Genomic DNA, 23,806 nt, shown 5'->3' with positions numbered 1-23,806 from the left:
ACATTAGATCCAGGACAGTGCAAGGCACATTAAAGCATTTTGTGGTGGGTAACTGTTCAGCGTGTGCTAAGTCCATTACTTTTCCTGATTTTTTTTTTTTTTTTTGCTGGTGTGGGGCAAGAGCAAGGCAGTGTTAACCAGAAAGGAGAAAATTCTGTAAGGGCTACATAAAGTTAGGTAGCAGTAGGCATCTGAAGCATGCCTAACGGAGCCTAACTTAATTTGTTTTAACTGGCTTTAAAAGGCTTTTACTTATTATGACTGGGGTTGCCATACAACTGATTATGAGTAATTGGAAAAACTGGATGAGACTTAATTACAGTTTCTGGTGGAACTCATTATGTCACATGTATAAAATGGAAAGGACAGTAGCTACACAGGGGAATTTTAAAAAGTTTCAGGAGATTTGGGAGCCATTAGCAAAATATTGTAATGATTGAATATTATTTTTCCCCTTAAATTGCACATCCAGGGAGGGGGGAAGGGTTTTTTTGATTTGACTATTAGATAAGGTATTTAGGAATGGGGTTTATGATAGGTTTCCTGGATTTAATGAATGTATTTGATTAGGGGGAGGGGGGATAATTTCTGATATGGATTTTAACAGAATATTAAGTGTTGTAATTGAGTTTAAAATGCTCTACATACTGTCACACTTATTGTAAGTTTTTAAAACTGAATAAAAAATTGGAAAAAAAAATAAATGGCATGATAATTGAATGTGCTCTTAAAAGCCAATTACAAAACAATTAACTTAAAAAAGTAGGTGGCACCTAAGCATCTTCCGTGACCAGTGCCTACGTCACTGGTGCATAGCAATTCTATGAGCATCAGAGCAGCGTCAGAGCATTTAGCACTCTGGGCTATGGTAAAAACTTCTACCGTGGCTTAATAAAGTGTGTGTGTGGGGGGGAGTTAAATTATAAGCTCTCTAGGAACAAAGAAATACCTAGTGTACCAAATGTGGTGATGGGACAAAACCACGCGAGACAAATGCGCGCTGACAATTCAGCGTAAGACTTCAGCGCGCCGCAGGAAAACCTTCTTTTAAAGGGCTCCGATGAGGGGTGTGAGGGGGAACCCCCCACTCTACATAATAGGGATCGCGCTGCTGTGTTCGGGGTGTAACCCCCCACATTATACTGAAAATTTAACTTTTTCCCTAAAAAATAGGGAAAAAGTTAAGTTTCCAGTATAATGTGGGGTTACAACCCTCCAACCCCCCCCCCTATGCCAGCGAGATCCCTATTAAGTAAAGTGGGGGGGGGGTTCCCCACCAACATCCCCCGTCGGAACCCTTTAAAAGAAGGTTTTCCTGCGGCATGCTGAAGTCTTGCGTTGAATTGTCGGCGCTCGTTTGTCGGCGCGCGCTTAAGACTATGAACCACCACCGAATGTAGTTCACCTTAAGCTAATACTAAAAAAGATGTGAGCAAATAAAAAGACAGGCACAGAGGGAGCTTACTGGTGAAAAGAAAAAGACCATAAATTAAGCACCAGTACAGTAGATAGGTAGATATGTAATATGTGCAGCAGTTGATGTCTTATGGCAGAGACTCCTTCATGTCTCTTTGCAGGAGAGCTGATCCGGATGCCTAAGATGGGTAAGACTATTCATAAATATGTGCATCTCTTTCCAAAGCTGGATCTTTCTGTCCACCTACAACCCATCACAAGGTCTACACTGAAGGTGGAGCTCACAGTCACTCCTGACTTCCAATGGGATGAGAAGGTAAGTTGTAGAACTGGCTAAATAAATCGCACAGGAATACAGTCTGAACTACAGAAAAAGTAAAAAATAAAGGGATAGATATTCAACCTGCAACAGTCGGCAGTTTTTTAAAGCCATTTACAGCCATTAGTTAAATTATCCCCAGATATTAATGCTGAGCTATGTCCAGGCTCCAGTATAGAATATCCAGACAGCACACCACCCAGAAGGAGCGAAGAGGTAGCCTTGCATTAAGCATTTTCATGTATGCTAAGCACACATTAGGGCTTAACACCCTTTAGTAGACTTTAGTAGTGGCTTTGGCATCAGGTCTCACTGTTTTCTTGTTATATTCAGTCCAATCTAGCAAAGGGCATTCTACTGTTTTAAATACAACAGATTTATCATGGATTTTCTTAAGGCATGAATAAATATGTAGATAAATCTTTTGACAAAAGTTCACCATGAAAGACTTCAGACAAAATTTAAAAAGTTGTGTCATAGGAAGTAACATATTTTGGTGGATTGGAAATCAGTTAAAAGATAGAAAACAGGGAGTAGAGTTAAATGGCCATGTCTCTGAATGGAGGAGAGTATATTCCAGGTTAATGATCTGATACTTTACTTATCTGTCTGTGTATGACTGTAGACTAAACACCCTGTTTGCCTGGCAGTAACCTCATACCCTGCTTTCCTCTTTACATTTTTCCCCCAATTATTTCCTTCTTAGGTGCATGGCTCCTCGGAGGCCTTCTGGATCTTGGTAGAGGATGTAGACAGTGAAGTGATATTGCACAATGAATATTTCCTGCTGAAAGCTAAATATGCTCAAGATGAACACCTCATCACTTTCTTTGTGCCAGTCTTTGAGCCATTGCCCCCACAGTACTTCATCAGAGTAGTCTCAGACCGCTGGCTCTGTAAGTTCTTTCTTTATGCTGAGGCTCTTGTCATTGGTGGGCTGGACTCTGTTGTACCTGAGATACTGGAGAGTAGGATGAGAAGGAATTATAGTAGTAGCATAGCAGGGCTGCAGATGAGTCTTCTGGCACATTAGGTTTAGGCCTGTTCATGACTGCAGCTGGCATTGGTTTATGTAACAAAGAGTAGAACACCAACTGGGCAGAACTTAGGTCTTCTTCATTACCATAGTTGTGTAATAAAAAGCTGAATATTTGTTACTATTGATTACCAGGTGTAATGTGAAATAGACCTCATTGAATGGAAAAGAAATAGAACCTGATATCCTGGACATGAACTAAGATATTTTACTTGACTCTAGTGCAGACAGTGACTTGTTAGCTTGTGCTTCAGATCCGGAATTTTGTAAATAAGTCATTTTAATTAAGTGTCGATAACTAGAAAATTGTTTTTCTATTATATTTTATTTTTTCTTTTGCTAAGTTGATAACCTGTACTTTTTTAAAAAATATTTCATGTTGTTTGTGTGCTTGATTGAGTGTATTAGCAATATACTCTGGTGTAATTATGTTGCTGCTGTTTCCTTTTTACTCAGCATGTGAGACTCAGTTGCCTGTGTCTTTCCGCCACTTGATCTTACCAGAGAAATATCCTCCACCCACTGAGTTGTTGGATTTACAGCCACTTCCTGTTTCTGCCCTGAGGAACAGTGCTTTTGAGAGTCTTTACCAAGACAAGTTCCCATTTTTCAACCCCATCCAGACCCAAGGTACGCCAGTCAACCAAATCTCTGTGCATACATGTGGGATTTTCTTGCAGCAAACTTCCAATCTATCTCTAAATCGGCCATATTTACTATGAACTATTTCTCTGTTCTACCCAACAATAAAAAAAATTCTAAATATTGTGACAGGGAGTGTCATGGTGTGAAGATACTCTAGCTCCCTGCTTATGGGCTAGAGCAGTGTTTCTCAACATGCAGTACGTGTACCCTTAGGGGTACGTGAGCCACTTGTTGGGGTTACACAGCACTGTGCGGGTCCCACGCCCTTCCTCCTTCATAGCTGCCACCGAAGATCCTATGCTCTCCTTATTGCCTGCCCTCTACTAAAACCGCTGCTGCCACCGGGGATCTCACGCCTTCCTTTCTGCCTGCCCCCTCTACCGAAGCCAACCCAAAATGCTTCCCTCCGATGTCAGAGCTGATGTCTGAGGAAAGCCTTCTGGGTCAGCTGGGGATCCTAGTTACCTCCTTCCAGGTAGGCTGTTCCTTCCTGCCTTCAGCGGCACTTGTTCCAGGGATACGTCAGTGGCTTTTTCATGCTGCATGTGGCTGACCTGGAAACCTTCGCTCCGATGTCAGAGCTGACGTCAGAAGGAAGGCTTGTGGGTCAGCCACTCTGTTGATATTTGTTAGACTTAGGGCTTGAAGAAGTTGAGAAACACTGGGTTAGAGCACAGAAAGGGTAGGTTCTCTTTAAATAAGCAGGAAACTACAACTCTCATAAAATTTGGGCCTAAAGTTATTTCCTGCAAGACCCCAGGAAGGAGAGACTTAGGAGTACTATCCCTGCTGAAAAAATATGGGAGGAGAATTCTAGAAGGGTGGAGGCCACCTTAGAAGTGGGGGGAGTTTTGTTCCAAAGGCTCCATAAAAGCTTTCCCCAGAAAGCAGAGAGGGAAAGAAGCCAGTAGAAGATGATACTGGAGGAAAGTTACCCAGTAGAGGAAAAAGGAAAGACTGCAGGGCCTGAGCAACTCCAGCCCAAAAAAAAGCCTGTGGGGGGAGGGGGGAGAGTGCAGAAAAATAGTCTGTAAACAAGGTAGCTTGAATGTGAGGGAAGTTCTCCTGTGTTTTTGCCTGTTTGATTTTGGAAGTTTTTTTTCTTTGTATCTTAAGACTTACAGATGGGAGTGGGGGTAGGGGTGGGGAGTGGAGGATAGAGTGCTGTTCTTTCCAAGGCATGATGGCTGTTCAGTTGAATTCCTGCTGCTCATTAAAAGGGCTCAGTGTCTAGATATTGTTTGTAGAAGCTGTGTTTTTGCAAGAATTACCCCCACAGAGCTGATTAGAAACGACTATAAGAAGGCTGATTTGCATAAAGCTAGGCCACGGAAAGAACCTGATTTGTGTATTGTATAAGCTGTCCAACCAGGTGTTTTTCTTTAAGTAGAAGAGCCAGGAGGCTCTGCAAATACCAGAATGTGTATTTTACCCAAGAAAAAAAGGTGCTGGGTGGAAAGAAGCCCTGAATTGGAGATTTGGAAATTCACCCTGACTTTTAACAGTATCCAGAATTATGGACTATTGCACCTAGAGATTGTATGGTGGAGTGTTCTGGTCAAAGTTGGAATATAGTTCTTGTCTACATCCATTCTGAAGGCTGGTGACTGTTCTGGTATCCTGGTCCATTGTTGGCAACAAAATCAGCAGATTGATTGATAAAAATTATCCAAAGTTAAAAACATGTATCCACCACAAGTTAAAATAGCATAACTAAAAGCCCAACATGATCATGTTCCTTTCTTTCAATGGTTGTGTCAGGGACAATAAAACTGTAAATGAACATATAAAACAGTATTAGTATAAATCATAAAACTACTCCTTTAAATATTAAACAAAATCAATAAATAAGAGACGTTAGTATAAAACAGAATCATAACAGTGCTCCAAAGTAGAGTCATACATAACATGAAAAGGTTTGAATAATGCACTCGCATACCAAAGAGGTGTAAATTCAGTGCATCTTGCAGATTAGTTGCCTGTGGGGGGGGGGGGGTCTGGTCCTTTCAAACACCATTGGTGATCTAGGCACTCCTTTTTATTCTTCCTAGTGTAGTATACCGTGTATAACAGCTGTCAACCTTTCTTTCTTGTGTTTGTCTTAAGTACTTAAGATAAGTCATAACTTTTAAATATGTAACATGTTGTAAAGCTGTGATAACCTGCTTTTCTTTTTTCTTTGCTTTTAGTGTTTAACACTGTGTATAACAGTGATGACAATGTCTTCATTGGAGCCCCCACAGGTAGTGGAAAGACGATCTGTGCAGAGTTTGCTATCTTGAGAATGTGGCTGCAGAACTCAGAAGGACGTTGTGTGTATATCACTCCTATGGAGGCTCTTGCAGAACAGGTATGGGGAGGCACCCATTCTAGCTCCATTCTTCCACTCCACCATAGAATCCATCACAGATCTGTTCTCCTCCAGCCCTCAGATTCCATCAAATCTTTACCCTTCCTCTAGAGACCCTTCCTCTCTGAAATCCCATTGGAATTCCATCATTCCCTACCTCCAAGTTGCCAGGTTACATGACAGTGCATATCCACTTACCTCCTGAGTCCCATATTAGTTTAATGCTTTCTCCATATCCTATCACTACTCCATTCTACCTACCCTTATTCCTAGATCTCAGTTCTGTCATGGTTTATTTCTGGGAAGCCACCGCAGCTCCATCATTTCTCATCCATGCCCAGGTATCATTACAGTTTCATTCTTCCTCCCTCAACCAATAAGTTACCATTTTCAGAAATAATCCTGAAGGGGCGTAGCTTGGAGCGCGCACGATATGGCAGCTTAACCGCAGAGCTCCTGAGTCCCAGGCAACAACTGAATAAAATAAAACTATTTATTTACTTGTCCGACTTAAAAATAATAAAAATCAACGGCGGAAATGGCAGCGATAAGGCAAGGAAAAAATGAAAAACCTTGTACTTCGGGAGTGTCGGCAAAAAGGTCAAAGGTAACCCCTGTATTGCCGTCCAGCGTACCAATCCCGCTGGAAGCAGATGAAATTAATGAAAAAGCTGACATCATGGCGGAATTATTTAAAATCAAAATAATGCTGACTGATAATGCCAACAAATTATCAGAAGTGAAGGAAGAGTTGATTAACCTGAAACAAGAAATCCAAACTGACAGACAAAGAATGTCTGTGATGGAGGAAAGAATCTGTCAGTTGGAAACTTTCACACAAAAGTGTGAAGAGGAAAAGAAAAATGTAACAGCCTTAAAAAATCAACTAATTGATATGGAGAATCGAGGAAAAAGAAAGAATATTAGAATCCTTGGCTTAGCTGAAAATATTGAAGGAGAAAACCCTATACAGTTCTTGGAAAATCTTTTGCCTAAACTGCTGCAGCTGAATTCTAAATGGCCGTTGGAGATAGAACGTGCCCACAGAATCCCCACAAGAAAACAAACAAACCAGACAGCTCCTAGACCTCTGATCTTCAAAGTATTAAGATACCAACAAGCATTTGAGATCTTAAAAGTGGCAAAAGCAAATAAAAACCTAAACTATAAAGGATCTAAACTGATTTTTGTTCCTGACTTTGCTAAAGATACTGCAAATATAAGGAAACAATTCCTTACATTCAGACAACAATTAAAAGAAAAGGGCTACATGTATGGTCTTTACTATCCGTCTACAATGAGAATTTCTACAGGAAATAAATCTATGTATTTTCAAGATCCTGCTAAACTGAAAGAATTTTTGACACAAGAAGAACCAATGTCTACATAATAAAGCAGAATAAAGCAAATTTATCTAATGAAAATAGATGGAAATAAAGAAAGAAAAAAGAAGAGGAACTAATGTCTACATATAATCAGAATAAAATGGAAGTTTCATCTGAAGAAAGGATATAGAAAATGCAAGATAAAATAAGAATGACAATTTTTGATTCAAATTTTATTACAATATATTGAATTTTATGACTTAAATTAATTTTTGATTTTATTCCATCCATTTAAAAAAAAAAAATATTTTATAATTTTTGATTCAATTATTAATATATTGGATGTTATGCATATATATTTAATACTGCTATTATTAATTGGAAAAAAAATTATTTTAGATTTGATTAAATGAGTGTGGAAATTATTATAACATAGATATTTAATTCCTATACATATTAGGTTATTATAAATGATGATGTTTAAAAATGTTATTATTACAATATGATATATGGAATTAGAATTATATTTTACATATATTAAATTTATTGTAGGGAGAATATATTATTTTTATCTAATACTTGAAAATATTAAGATGATTTATCCAATTATAATTTATATGAATTACTACATCTATATTTAATTCTGCTAATATTAATGGAAAAATTTTTTTGGATTCGGTTAAATGAATGGGAAATTATTATAACATAGGTATTAATTATAAAATCTTTTTGATATAAATATTTATCTATACATATTACGATACTATAAATGATGATTTTCAAATATATAAAATGATTTACTAAAATATTTATTATTATATATATTATATATATAGGAATAGATATATCTAATTTGAATATATGAAATTAGAACTATATATGAAATATAATTAATTTATTGAAGGGGTAATATATTATTTATATCTAAGACTTGAAAAGATTAATATGATTTATCAAATTAAATTTGATATGAACTATAATATACAAGGGGATTTAATGAAGGTTTAAATGAATAATAAGGTGGATAAAGAAATATGAAATGTATTGAATTAGAGAATATTTTTATGAATGATTAGTTGCCTGGGGGAGGGGATTTAGGTTTTGCATGACCAATGTGTGTTCCAGGACAAACATTGATAGTGGGAGGGTCGGGAGGGAAAATAGAGGGTGGGAATGGGAATCAATATATATTAATTGTGCTGAGATCTAATCATGTATATTATCATAGAATATTGGTTAAAATTTAATGATAAATAAGATGGATATAAAAATTTATTCTATGAATGTCAATGGTTTAAATCATCCTATTAAGAAAAAGAAAATATTATCGTTCCTTAAAAATCAAAATGCGGATATCTACTTCATACAAGAGACCCATCTTTCTGAAACTGAATCTAAAAAAATATCTGGGGGTTGGATTTCTAAATGTTTATTTGCACCGGCTTTAAAGAAAAAAGCTGGAGTGGCTATTCTGATAAACAAAAAATGCAATGCGAATTTCAAATTAATAAATTATGACCCCTTAGGTAGATGGGTGCATGTCGAAATGGATCTGGGAAATACAACCATGAATTTATTCAATTTATATGCTCCTAATACGAATCAAATGGAGTTTTTCAAACAAATTCAACAATTACTTTTACCACTGGCTACATCTAATTTAATAGTAGCAGGAGATTTCAATGCTGTAATGGATCCAATTTTGGATAAAAAACCAAGTAGAATTATGAAATCATTAGGCTTAGATAATTTGATTCAATCTTGTGATTTAGTAGATATATGGCGTATTCTTCATTTTAATGATCAGGAATTTTCTTTTTGTTCTCAGGTCCACAAATCCTTTTCACGAATTGATTATATATTTGTTTCTAATAACCTAGCGCAGCATGTGATAAAAGCAGTTATAGATCCTATTATAATTTCGGATCATGCTGGTGTGTGGATTAATCTTCAAAATTATGATATTGAACATTTAAATTCAATTTGGAGATTTAATAATACTTTTTTAGCGGATTCAAATTTTCTCGAAGAATTTAAATTAAAAAATACAAGAATTTTTTCAAATTAATGATTCAGATAATATTAATGCTGAGATTTTATGGGACGCTTTTAAAGCAACAATGAGAGGGAATATTATTTCATACTCAGCATATATTAATAAACAACATAAAAAACAATTTCTTGAATTAGGAAAACAAATTAAATTATTAGAAAATAAATTAATTGAAAAATGGGAAAATAAAACATTACAAGATTTATTAAAATTAAAAGTTAAATATAATGAGATTTCTTCTCAATTTGTGAGAAAAGATTTATTTAATAGACAAGTTCAATTTTACGGAAATTCAAATAAAGCTGGAAAATTATTGGCAAATTTCCTTAAAGCAAAAAAAATAAAATCCAAGATTATTGCAATTAAAGATATACAAGGTAATACACACACTAACAATAAAGACATTTTAAGACAATTTCTTGATTTTTATAAAGATTTATATTCTTCTGAATCTTATGAAAATAAAGAACAAGATGGACAAAAATTTTTAAATTCATTTATTGGACCAAATGTTCCAGATCATATAAAAAGAAGTTTAGAAGAACCTATATCTTTAAAAGAAATAGAATCAGCATTGAAGTCTCTTAGAGTTGGATCCGCTCCGGGTGGTGATGGTTATACGGTTGAATTTTATAAATCATTTCAAAACATTATTTTACCATATCTATTAAAATTGTATCAATATCAAATGAATAATGGAAATATATCAGGTACTATGGCTGATTCATTAATTATTGTCTTACCAAAACCAAACAAAGATCCTACCTTGGTTTCAAATTACAGGCCTATTTCCTTATTAAATGTAGATGGTAAATTAATTTCTAAAGTACTAGCAATAAGATTGGCAAAAGCTCTTCCTTTCATTATTGATGTACATCAAACAGGATTTATTGCTAAAAGACACTCATCACATAACACCAGATTAGCATTTCACTCTTTAAATTTAGCAAAAAATATGAATGATCCAACTTTTATGCTATCTTTGGATGCAGAAAAAGCATTTGATAGAGTAGAATGGAAATTTATGTATCAATCTCTAGAATGGTTTGGAATAGGACCCGGTTTTATTAAAATGATTCAGACATTGTATAGCTCTCCTGGTGCAAGATTATATATAAATAACAATTTATCAGATAAATTTAATTTGCAAAGGGGAGTTAGACAAGGATGTCCTTTGTCTCCCTTACTTTTTGATATTGTTCTAGAACCCTTGTTAATTGCAATTAATCAAACTAAGGAGATAAGGGGAATCCCATTTTCTTACTGGGAATATAAACTTTCTGCATATGCAGATGATATCTTATTATATTTGAGAGAACCGGGGATTACTATTCCAAATTTACTTAATCTTCTAGAGGAATTTGGAAAATTCTCTGGATATAAAATTAATTGGAGTAAATCAGAAATTCTTCCAATTAATGTTCACTGCACCAAAGGATTATTTGATTCATATTCATTTATTTGGAAAGAGGAAGGATTAAAATATTTAGGAATTATGATCAAAAATACAATTGATGATACAGTCAAAGAAAATGAAAAACTTTTATTGAAAAAAATTACATGGTGGGGAAAAATTCAAACAATTAAAATGATGATATTGCCTGTAGTTTGTTATCAAATGAGTATGATACCAATATTTTTTCAGGGGTCCTTTTATAAAAAATTAAACAATATTATTACAAAATTTGTTTGGTTTGGGAAAAGACCCAGAATTGCTTTAGTATCTTTACAAAGACCAATTATGGAGGGAGGGGTAAATTTTCCAAATTTTTATAGGTACCATCAAGCCTATATTCTAAGACAGGGTATGTATTGGATCCTCCCAGATCTCATGGAGAATGTACCAGATTGGCTATATTTAGAATGGCGGCTCCTGTTCCCATTACATTTAGATCATTTAATTAGTATAACAATGCCCAGAAGATACAAAGAAAACAGAATATTATTAGACACTTGGAAAACATTAAGATATATAAATAACCTATCACCAGATCCAATTTGTAAATCACTAAATCAATCTATTTGGGTAAACTCCAGGATCAAAATTGGCGGATTTAAGATCGTCTGGAAACAATGGATAAGTGCAGGTATACGAACATTAAATGATGTCATTTCAGAAGGTTCACTGCTTAGTTTTTCACAATTGCAAAATAAATTTGGCTTAAATAAATCACAATATTTTAAATGGATGCAATTGAAGCAGGCCATTCAGGTAGGGTTCCCTGAATGGAAAAATCTTAATACTCAATATAGTCTGCAGGTTTTATGTTTCCAGGCGGATTTCTTGGGTCACCAAGCCGCAAAATGGTACAAATTGATATATGGATTTTTAAATAAAAAAAAGAAAACTGGTCTTAGGGATATTTGGAGTATTGAGATTGGACAGACAATTTCTGCGTCTCAATGGCCACGATTTTGGTCCTGGAGATTAAGATCTACAAAGTCAGCATCTATGAGCCAAACATGGATGTTTTTATTACATAGAGTGTTATGGACCCCTACGCGCTTGCAAAAGATAGATAATACTAGATCCAATAGATGCTGGCATTGTAAAATAGAAATAGGGACGTTAGATCATCTAATTTTTTTTTGTCCCTGTGTAAATGCCTTTTGGAATATGATTTGGCCCCAAATTAACAAATTACTAGAAAATCATGTAGGACTCTCATATGACACTGTATTATTTGGAACTGCAATGAGAACTCAGAGTCCGATCTCAGTAAACAATAATAAACTACTATTAATATTGACAGGAGTCGCCATGCAACAAATAACTCAGAATTGGAAAGACTATACCAAATTAAATTATACGTTCTGGTGGAACTCTGTCTGTCATATATACAAAATGGAAAAAGTAATAGCATTACAACACGGGAACATTCATAATTTCAATAAAATTTGGCAACCATTGACTAATTATTCTAATGATTAGATTTCTTAGCACAATTATAATACTTATATAGAAAAGGGGAGGGACATGTATAATTTTTAGAATCATTAATTGGAAAAAGGGGAGGGATGTATAACTTTTGATTATATATAATATATACTGTTTATAAATTAAGTTGAATTAATGATAGATACAATGATATATAGTAATTAATTATATCACTTGAATTTCAAACATTGTAAAAATTGAAAAATTCAATAAATAAAATTTAAAAAAAAAAAAAAGAAATAATCCTGACATTTTTTTACTGTTCTTGGATTCCTTATGGCAGGTATATGCAAACTGGTTTGAGAAGTTCCAGAGCCGGCTGTATAAGAAGGTGATACTGCTGACGGGAGAGACCAGCACAGATCTGAAGCTGCTGGGAAAAGGGAATATCATCATAAGCACACCTGAGAAGTGGGACATCCTGTCCCGACGCTGGAAGCAGCGTAAGAATGTCCAGAATGTCAGTCTCTTCATCGTGGATGAGACACACCTCATTGGGGGCGAGAATGGGGTATGTATGCCTACAGAAAAGAAGAACAGAGCTTGTGTTCTGGGTAGATATGAATATAGGAGGTTGTGTATGCATGTTAAATAGATATAAAGTGAAAACAGAATGTGTGCAAATGTCAGAAGAAGCAAAGTTGTGTTATAGATAGGGAATATGGTGTATACATACAGAAAGCTTTGGATTTTGGATTTACTTACTGTATTTCTGCACATATAGGCCACGGCCTATACATGGAACATAAGAACTGCCATATCCGGATCAGACCTTCGGTCCATCAAGTCCGGCGATCCGCACACGCGGAAGCCCAGCCAGGTGTACACCTGGCATAATTTTAGTCACCCATATCCCACTATGCCTCTTGTAAGAAGATGTGCATCTAGTTTGCTTTTAAATCCTAGAACTGTGGATTCCGCAATAACCTCCTCTGGGAGAGCATTCCAGGTGTCCACCACTCGTTGCATGAAGCAGAACTTCCTGATATTTGTCCTGGACTTGTCCCCCCTTAGCTTCAGTCCATGTCCTCTTGTCCATGTCACATTGGACATTGTAAATAATTTTTTTTTCCTGCTCTATTTTGTCGATTCCTTTCAGTATTTTGAAAGTCTCGATCATATCCCCTCACAGTCTCCTTTTCTCAAGGGAGAACAATCCCAGTCTCTTAAGTCGTTCCTCGTATTCCAAGTTCTCCATACTTTTATTAGCTTCGTTGCTCGTCTCTGCACCCTCTCCAGCAGTTTTATATCCTCATCTGAAAAAAGCCGATCTCGACCCTTCCTTACCATCGAACTACCGCCCCATAGCAAATATCCCTCTCCTAACTAAACTGCTAGAGGCCATAGTTGCTACCCAGCTCTCTTCTTACCTAGAAAGATTCTCCATTCTCCACCCCTACCAACACGGCTTCAGACCCAGCTTCAGCACTGATTCCTTCCTAGTTTCCCTAATTTCAAAGGTTCAACAACTACATTCTCGTAACAAATTCGCTGTTCTTTTACAATTCGATCTCTGCAGCTTTCGATGTCGTCCACCACGACATACTACTTTATCAACTTTCCGAGATAGAATTGACTCCACCGTCCTAAAGTGGTTCTCAAACTTCCTTCGCTCTCGCTCCTACACTGTCAACACAAATGGCACCATGTCCGTACCTTGGACACCATCTTGCGATGTCCCTCAGGGATCACCCCTATCCCCTTTAACATCTACATGTCCTCCCTGAAGCTCCTCCAACTTTCCCCCCTTGAAACAATCTACACATACGCTGATGACATCCTTCAATCCTGGGCTCTCACTGTACAAATGAAACTGAATGAGTCCAAAACCAAACTACTTTGGCTCGGCCCTAAACTTGACCAACTACCCACCACCATCCCATTGTCCACAGGCTCCTCTCTACAGTTGGAGTTCTCTAGCAAAGTTCTGGGCATCACCATAGACTCCTCACTATCCTTCAACGACCACCTCAACTCCCTGATAAAAAAATGCTTTTGCAGCCTTCTATGCTGAGGAAAGTGAGGTCCTGCTTCCACCAAAAACACTTTGCCGTCCTCGTACAATCCATCATCCTCTCCAGATTGGATTATTGCAATTCCATTTACCTAAGCTTAACAAAGAAAAGCCTCCATAGACTCCAACTAATCCAGAACACCGCGGCTAAGCTTATCTTCTCAAAAAGTAAATTTGACCATGTCTCACCGCTCCTGTCCAAGCTCCACTGGCTTCCTGTTATCTCCAGGGTCCACTTTAAATGTGCCTGCCTAATCTTCAAAATCCTCCACGGCATCCTTCCTCCTCTTATTCCTCTATCCTGGAATTCTTCAAATCCAATTTCCACTAGATCCACGCAAAAACTAAAATTATCCTACCCCTCCTTAAAAGGCATCTCCCTCGTTGGTAAACTTGGGTCCTCCCTCCCCTTCAGAATTGCTCAGCTCTGGAATAGTCTCTCTTCCCCTCTCCGCAACTTGAGCTCCCTTCTACTATTCCGTAAGCATCTGAAGACCTGGCTCTTCTCCAAAATGTAACCCCGTCCCCTCCCTGGTACTCTTACACCTAACTTCTCTTCTTACTTACTTATATAAATCCATTGGAGTTCCGTTCTTTCCCAACCATGTAAACCGTGTCGAGCTCCACTTGTGGTGATGATGCGGTATATAAACCCAAGATTTAGTTTAGTTTAGTCCTCCTTGAAACAGACCAGAACCTCACCAACCTCCATGAAAACATTACATCTTGCATAATGAGACTCCACTCCTGGTCCCTTTCGGTACAGATGAAACTAAATGAATCAAAAACAAAATTACTCTGGCTCGGCCCAAAGTTAAAACACCTGCCCACCATCTTTGCACTACCCACAGGCGCTGCTCTGCACCTTGAGTTCTCAAGCAAGGTCCTTGGCATCCCTATTGATTCTTCTCTCTCCCTCAACGACCACCTCAACTCCTTGGCAAAATCATGCTTTTTCAGCCTCCACATGCTGAGGAAAGTAAGATCCTACTTTCGCCAAAAACATTTCGCCATCCTCATCCAATCCATCATCCTCTCCAAACTTGACTACTGCAATGCCATTTACTTATGCCTAACAAAAAAAAAAAATCTTCAAAGACTCCAGCTTATCCAGAATACTGCAGCCAAGTTTATCTTTGCAAAACGCAAATCTGACCATGTCTCCCCACTTCTGTCCAATCTTCACTGGCTCCCAGTGATTTCTAGAATCCATTTCAAATGCTCCTGCCTGGCTTTTAAGATCATTCACGGCATCCTTCCTCCCCTAATCCCACTATCCTTTAACTCCTCGAGTCCTGACTCCACCAGACATGCCCAAAGATATAAACTATCCTTCCCCTCTCTATGCGGTATTCTCTATGCAGGTAAACTGGGAAAATCTCTTCTCTTCAAAATCACAGGTCTCTGGAACGACCTTACTATCCCGTTGCGGAACCTGGGCTCTCTCCAACTATTCCGCAAGCAACTGAAAACTTGGCTCTTCTCTAACATGTAATTCTATTTTCCCCCTTACTCTTCCATTCTATATATAAGCTCATGTAAACCTTTTCCTTTCTCTTCTTATATTTTAAGTTCTTGTAAACCGTGCCGAGCGGTGACTGGTCAATTGCGCGCGGACAAAAAGCACAGACAACTCGGCGCAAAGACAGTAGCGCTCAAACACAATTGCGCGCAAGTCAATTGAGCGCAACGACAACTGAGCGCGAGACAATTAAGCGCTAAGATAACTGAGCGCAATGACAATTCAGCGCGCCCGGCGAACGAAGGACACACGCACGTCCAGCACGTTAACACGTGATCACGTCAACGCATTTTCAGTATGGTTCCCTTGACTCTTTGCGTTTTCAATATAGACACGGTTCATAGACAATTGCGTGATTGTCTTGTGCGCAATTGTCTATGAACAGTGCCGAGCTCCACTTCCGTGGAGAGGATGCGGTATATAAACTTTAAGGTTTAGTTTAGTTTAGGTTGGGAGACCAATGTTGGACACAGTATTCCAAGTGTGGTCTGACCATTGCTCTATAAAGCGGCATTATAACTTTCTCTGATCTACTCGTGATTCCTTTCTTTATCAAGCCTAACATTCTATTTGCTTTCTTTGCCACTGCCGCACATTGTGCCGATGGTTTCAGGGTCCTATCTATCAAAACACCCAGGTCCTTCTCTTGTTCGCTCTTACCCAGAGTTGCACCTGACATTCTATACTCGTGTTCCTTGTTCTTTCTGCCTAAATGCATTACTTTGCACTTTTCCACATTAAACTTCATCTGCCATTTCTCCGCCCATTTCTCTAACTGACACAAGACACCTGTGTATGGGGCGCAGCCTAGTTTAATGGGGCAGCCTATATAAAAAATTTTAATCATCCCCCCACTCCCGGTACATTTTTTGAGTCTCCAGCAGTGCAAGGCAGCCGTGATCTCTTCAGCATCCAGCCTTCCCCCGCACCGCTTGCTGAGTGGCTGAGGTCAGTTCTCTTGAGTCTCTGCATCACTGGAGACCCGAGCCGTGCGCCAGCAAAGGAGCTTACGAAAAAGGTACTGGGGATGGGGGGAAGAATGGAAAAGTCAGGGGAGGTACCGGAAGATAAGCCACGGCTAATACCATGGGGCAGCTTATCTCTGTTTTTTTAAACATAGGCCGTCCTTTTGTGCGACCTATATATGGGTGTGGCCTATGCAGAGGGGAGGCCTATATGTGGGGAAATAATTACTTTTCCTACTGCATACTCACAAAGACAAGCTATATTTCCGGTTCAGGATATACAAGGTATTTAACTGCTCTGAGGGAACAGTGGCGGGTGAATTGAATTACCGTATATACTCAAATACAGGATAGTACCAGGCAGTACCGTATATACTCGATTATAAACACAGTACCGGGCAGAGCTTTGGATTTTTGCCCAGAAATAGCTAAGAAGAAAAAAATTATTTATTTATTTATTCATTCAATTTTATATACCGTTGTCCCAAGTGAGCTCAGAACGGTTTACATGAATTTTATTCAGGTACTCAAGTGTTTTTCCGTTTCTGTCCTGGCAGGCTCACAATCTATCTAATGTACCTGGGGCAATGGGGGGAATTAAGTGACTTGTCCAGGGTCACAAGGAACAGTGTGGATTTGAACCCACAACCCCAGGGTGCTGAGGTTGTAGCTTTAACCACTGTGCCACACACTCCCCAGTTTAAATTGAATCAGGTTGGGCAGACTAGATGAACCATTCGGGTCTTTATCTGCCATCATCTGCTATGTTACTATGAGATTTATGGGTGAGCTATAACCCATCAGTTTCTGTGCCAGGCTGGAAGGACTAAAACAAAGAAAATTAGCAGGTAAGAACCTAATTTCTGCTTCCTAAGCACAGTTTGATATTGACCGCAGTGACAAAGCTTTTCATGCTGCGTTTTAAAGTGAGTTTCCTGCAAAAAAGACAAAGGAGGAATTCAAATGTTGCAGCTCAATGCACAGTATAGCCACTGTTGCTTAATGGGAGAATTCATCCCCTTCACATCAGGAGTCAAAATAAACAAAACAGAATAAGAAAAGAAAAAAAAATGCTCATTCTAAAGAAGAAATAATACAACACAGTCCTTCCATCTGAGCATCCTACATATTGAGGAACAAACCAAAACCCTCACCCTCCTTGCTTTAAAAGCAACAAACCCTTCCCACCCCACAAAGAAAAACTAACCAAATTTTTCACAGAAGTATGAGGATTACAGAGGTTCATGATTCACCTGCCCCAAACCCCCTCCCCTACAAAAACCTACAAGTAACACATAGACCCAGCAACTGTACAGATACCCATAGATTCAATGTATGTCACCTACAGTAAAATTAGGTGCCAATCCAAGATGTGCACCCAGCTAAATTGACTAATAAGCCAATTAGTGCCAGTACTGGATGCTATTCTTTTATAAAATCTGCTTCTCTAGTGGTTAAAACTTTATTTTTAGAGCCTGTGCTGTTAATTGAGCAATTTCCTTCATGATATCTGTAGCAGGGTTATTATCTAAACATTGATAATATTGTGTAACATTTAACTGTTAGTAAGCTTCCTTTAAATAAGCTTCTCATAACTGGACTACAATCGCTGCCCCTTTATCTACACAAGTTTACTATTAAATTAGAGCTCTCCATTCTGTATAAGATGTAATGTAATTTATTTCTTATATACCGCTAAATCCATTAAGTTTGAAGCGGTTTACAGGGAAATATACATTAAAGGATAAGATAAGTTAAATCGATTTCAATTTTACCACTTGAAGATCATTCTTTTTTTTTTTTTTAATTCTTTATTCATTTTAAAACTGACAAACAAGTGATTAATATTAAAACATTACATTACTAATAAAATATACAGCACTTGACATTCTTATACATATAATCCAGGGATCTCAAAATCCCTCCTTGAGGGCCGCAATCCAGTCGGGTTTTCAGGATTTTCCCAAAGAATATGCATTGAAAGCAGTGCATGCACATAGAGCTCATGCATATTCATTGGGGAAATTCTGAAAACCTGACTGGATTGCGGCCAACAAGGAGGGACTTTGAGATCCCTGATATAATCCAATAAAGTAGAAATTATAACCCTTTCCCCCCCACCCAAAAATTCTTCAACAAAAATCCAATCATTAAATAAAAATATTAATCATCCAATTTCCCCCTCCCCCAATAAAATACATGTATCCATCAAAAAGGAAAACGATGTTCATTCATTACAATAATTCTCTAATGGCCCCCAGATCTTTATAAAGTTGTTATAATTACCTTTCTGTACAGCAATTGCTCTTTCCATTTTAAAAATGTGACAAAGTGAATTCCACCAAAAAGAATAATTAAGATTTGAATAATTTTTCCAATTAGCCGTAATGTGCTGAGTTGCCACCCCTGTCATTATTAATAGAAGTTTGTTATTATAAGATGAAATTTGACTTTTTTTCCTCATAGCCATGCCAAACAGAATAGTATCATAAGACAAAGCAACATGATTTTCAAGTAAATGGTTAACCTGCGTCCAAATTGAATTCCAAAATAATTTAATACAGGGACAGTAAAAAATTAAATGATCCAATGTCCCTACTTCCAGATTACAATGCCAGCATTTATTAGACTTAGATCTATCTAACTTTTGCAAACGAACTGGGGTCCAAAAAGCTCTATGCAACAAAAAGAACCAAGTTTGCCTCATAGATGCTGACATTGTACATCTCATTCTCCAAGACCAAATTCGTGGCCATTGAGATGCAAAGATTTGCTATCTTATCTCAATTCTCCAAATGTCTCTAAGACCATTTTTTGGTTTTTTATTCACATATCCAGATAATAATGTATACCACAAAGCGGCTTGATGTCCCAGGAAATCCGCTTGAAAACAAAGGAACTCCAGACTATATTGATTATTCAGATTTTTCCATTCAGGGAACCCTACCTGAATAGCCTGCTTCAGCTGCAACCATTTAAAATTTTGTGATTTATTAAGACCGAATCTATGTTGCAGCTGTGAAAATTCAAGCAGTTTACCATCTGAAATAACGTCATTCATTATTAAATCTCTAAAGGTAATCAAGTTTGGATGAAGTGGCCCAGGCAGAGACCATTTTGATTTTAAAGTAACAATTGAAGTACAGTATCTACTGCTTGTTAATGTTCCAAAAAGAAAATCTTTGATTGTAGTTTCTGTAGAAACCTATATATAGCAACTCTTGTCTCAAAAGAATCATATCGAGCCGTCAGGACAAACCCTAGACCCAGATTTAACTGCTCAGAGGTGAAAGATTTCTCTGAGAGATTAATTTTTGCCGATAATTCCTCTGTTGGGAACGAGTTTGTGGCCTGCAAGATTCTTGATTGTGTTCCTGGAACTCCACTTAACGTGTCCCTCATTGTTTGAAACAATCTTGCTGTCTGTACGGTAAAAAAAAAAAAATCCTGCTGCATTCTGTCCAGCTGTTGCTCTTCTTCACCACAGAGAGCAGTATCTATAGATAAATGATCATTCTCAAAAGGTCTTTTAGTATTAATAGCTGAAGTCTTTTTAAACATCCAGGTATACACTTGGTTCTTTGAATAATCTGTTTTGTCTCACTTAAAAGTTTTTTTTTATCTTCACTTGTTTAACTGACTCTGTTTATATGTAGAAAGAGCTTTCTGTAGATCCCCTTGCCACTTTCCAAAATCTGCACTTTCTGTGGATTGTTTCATTGTTGTTAATAATTAATCAGTACACTCCTCTAATTCTTGATCAACTTTAGTAATTTGCTCAGTTATAAGTAGCATCAAATGCATGCTGCACTTGTTGACAATAGGACTCCATTTTTAAATTTGAGTATCAATAAAAGTAGGACCCTTTTGTATTCTAAGGCACCTAGGTATCATCCTCAATGTAACATATTGTGTTAGCATGTTTGCATGAAACTGCTCTTATGAGTCTCTTAAAATTTCTATAAACACAATATCTATAAACACAATTTTCTAAATTTATTCGATCAATCCCCGAAAGCTGCTACAATCGAGTTTCTTCAATTAAAATGCAATTTAAATAATCAGCTTAATTTTCTTTTACTATACGTTCCACCACCTATTGATCTAAACAAATTTTCACTACTTCAAGATATTTTATTCGACTTCTCTTCTGCAACAACCAATCCATTTATTCTAGGTGACTTTAATGTCCATTTTGATGACCCCACCAATTCAAATACTAAAGACCTACTCAATATCTTAATACCCCTTAATATTCACCCACAAATAACAGTTCCTACCCACATAGCTAATCACACACTAGACATGATCTTTGTACCACTGTCCCAAAAGTCTAACATCTCAGACCTGTCAGTCATGCCCATCCCCTGGTCTGATCATCATTTCATATCCTTCACTTTTACTTTTTCAAAATTTACTCGTTCACTTCTACCTCCTAAAACTAAAACCATTACTTATAGAGAATTTAATAACCTGGATAACATAGACATAACTTCAATTCTCGACCCAAATATCTTAACAACATTTTCTGACTCCATCGAAAATCAATTGACTGCCTGGAACTCATCTTTAGCATCCCTTCTTGATAAAATATCCCCATTAAAATAAAAAACCATTTCTTTCCGAAGAATTATTAATCCTTGGTACACTTCTGAGCTTCAATTGATCAAACAACAATTACGTTCTCTAGAAAGAAAATGGCGACATAACAAAACACTTGATAATCTCCAAAAATATAGGGAAAACGTTTCATTATATAAAACCAAAATCAATCTGGCAAAGAAATCCTTTTATTCCAAAAAAATTGAAAAAGCAAAAAACTCCTCTATACTATATAACATCTTAAAATCTATGGACCTAAAAAATAACTTAAACAACTCCTTGCAAAAATCCTCTTTAAAAGCTCAAGAACTAGCTGACGCATTCACACAAAAGATAAATAATATCCGCAATTCTTTTTCTCAAAATATGTCAATCAATTCAAATACTACTGATTTTTCAGAACTCATTTCGACAGCAAAATGCTCAAATTTCAAAATCCCTACTCTCCAAGATATTGAATCTTTATTCAATCAAGTCAATATAAAAAGTTCCCGATCCGAAATACTTCCTCCATTCTATTTGAAAAAATATTTCTCACATTTTGGCCCATTTATATTATCTCTCATTCAGAATAGCTTACTTACCTCTACAGTCCCATCCCAATGGAAAACTTCATCCATTACCCCTATCGTCAAAAATCATAAAATCAGTATCAACGAGTTATCCAATTATCGGCCGATAGCAAATATACCATTCATTGCAAAGTTAACAGAAAAGCTGATTTTTAATCAACTTTCCGACTTCATTGAGAAAACAAATGCACTACACCCGAATCAAACTGGATTCAGAAAATTCCACAATACTGAATATTCTTTAATAGGCTTAACCTCGAATATCCAATACTATCTAGATCACCATAAATCTGTTATTCTTTTTTCCTTAGATATTTCGGCTGCCTTTGATACCATAGATCACAATTTGCTTTTAAACAGACTCGAGGAAAAAGGAATAAACGAGAGAGTCTTAGAGTGGTTTAACTCATATCTTACAAACCGAACTTCCTCTGTTAGATTTAATAACGAAGATTCCATTTCCTATACTTCAACGTTCGGAATCCCACAAGGATCAATCTTGTCTCCTTTATTATTTAACATCTTCCTTTCTCCATTATTAGAGATCTGTCAGGCTATAGGCTTTACTCCATTCTCATACGCAGATGATATCCAACTTATACATCCCTTGGATCCGGAAAATGACACAGAAATTTCCTCTATAAACCAAAAACTAGAACAAATACAAAACTGGCTTGACACAAATAAAGTAGCTTTAAATATTAATAAGACTAAATCCATCCTATTCAACTGGAAGAAAGATATATCACTTTCAAAACCATTTTATCTCAATAACATTCCGATCAATTTGGTATCTTCAGTTAAAATTCTTGGTGTACTTATAGACAAAAAACTTTCCTGTCATGAACATATCTCTCTCACTGTTAGTAATTGTTTCTTCAAATTACGTCAGATTAGGTCAATTTCTAAATTTCTTAGTCCTTGTTCATTAAAGATATTAATCCATTCCTTTATAATATCAAAAATTGATTATTGTAATGCCCTATTTATAAATATACTAACTCCTTACAAACAAAACGCTGTCACACAAGTCAATACTCACTACTTAAAGAGAAGAACAGGGGTCTCAAGTGCTCCCACTCAAAGGCCCGAGGTATACTTCAAGGCCAATGAATGATATATTTAGCTATCATCAATCCCGTTTATTTTCTCTATACTTTGTAGTGGTTAATTTTCTTATTTTTAGTTAATATTCTTTGTGTTTAAATAATCTTTCAATAATTTATATTAATACTCATTTGCCATTAAATACTTTTTCAAACTACTTAGCTTATTGATTCTTTTCCTTCCTCTTATGATTTTCTATTGACTCTCTTGACTCTCTACGGAAGAGTCAAGAGAGTCAATAGAAAATCATAAGAGGAAGGAAAAGAATCAATAAGCTAAGTAGTTTGAAAAAGTATTTAATGGCAAATGAGTATTAATATAAATTATTGAAAGATTATTTAAACACAAAGAATATTAACTAAAAATAAGAATATTAACCACTACAAAGTATAGAGAAAATAAACGGGATTGATGATAGCTCAATATATCATTCATTGGCCTTGAAGTATACCTCGGGCCTTTGAGTGGGAGCACTTGAGACCCCTGTTCTTCTCTTTAAGTAGTGAGTATTGACTTGTGTGACAGCGTTTTGTTTGTAAGGAGTTAGTGTTATTCACAATATAAATTAAGAGGAAGCTATTTATAAATATCACACAAAAAGAAAAAAGGAGATTACAGATAGTTCAGAATACGGCCATAAAATTAATTTATAATGCAAAAAAATTTGACCATGTATCCCTTCTACTAATAGATGCTCATTGGTTACCAATCGGTCATAGAATTCTGTTTAAAATAATGCTCCTCATTTTTAAGACCTTAGCATCCCGTGAACCGCAATTCATCTCTAGATCACTGATCCCATATAAAACTCAACGCTCTTTGCGCTCATCAGATTAAAATTTACTCTCTGTACCTTCCTTAAAAATCATAGGGACCAGAAGATCAGACATGTTCACTGTTGCGGGACCACAATGGTGGAATACCCTTCCTCAGTACATTCGA

At 36.7% G+C, this 23,806-nt stretch overlaps 1 protein-coding gene across 1 annotated transcript in view; it reads left to right on the top strand.

Annotated features, from left to right (window-relative positions):
• The window catches only part of SNRNP200 (small nuclear ribonucleoprotein U5 subunit 200), a 167,092-nt gene that overhangs the window by 85,777 nt on the left and 57,509 nt on the right, over nucleotides 1-23,806 (top strand). Inside the window, exons 27-31 of the mRNA XM_033948563.1 lie at nucleotides 1,578-1,732; nucleotides 2,442-2,631; nucleotides 3,228-3,401; nucleotides 5,606-5,766; nucleotides 12,366-12,593. Coding sequence (XP_033804454.1) covers nucleotides 1,578-1,732; nucleotides 2,442-2,631; nucleotides 3,228-3,401; nucleotides 5,606-5,766; nucleotides 12,366-12,593 — 908 coding nt within the window. The remainder of the gene's footprint in view (nucleotides 1-1,577; nucleotides 1,733-2,441; nucleotides 2,632-3,227; nucleotides 3,402-5,605; nucleotides 5,767-12,365; nucleotides 12,594-23,806) is intronic.

The sequence above is a fragment of the Geotrypetes seraphini genome, chromosome 6 (assembly GCF_902459505.1).
Source record: "Geotrypetes seraphini chromosome 6, aGeoSer1.1, whole genome shotgun sequence".
In the NCBI taxonomy this organism is placed as follows: Eukaryota; Metazoa; Chordata; class Amphibia; order Gymnophiona; family Dermophiidae; genus Geotrypetes; species Geotrypetes seraphini.
Note: the sequence above shows the minus strand (reverse complement) of the source record. Positions and strands in the feature narration are given on the sequence as shown.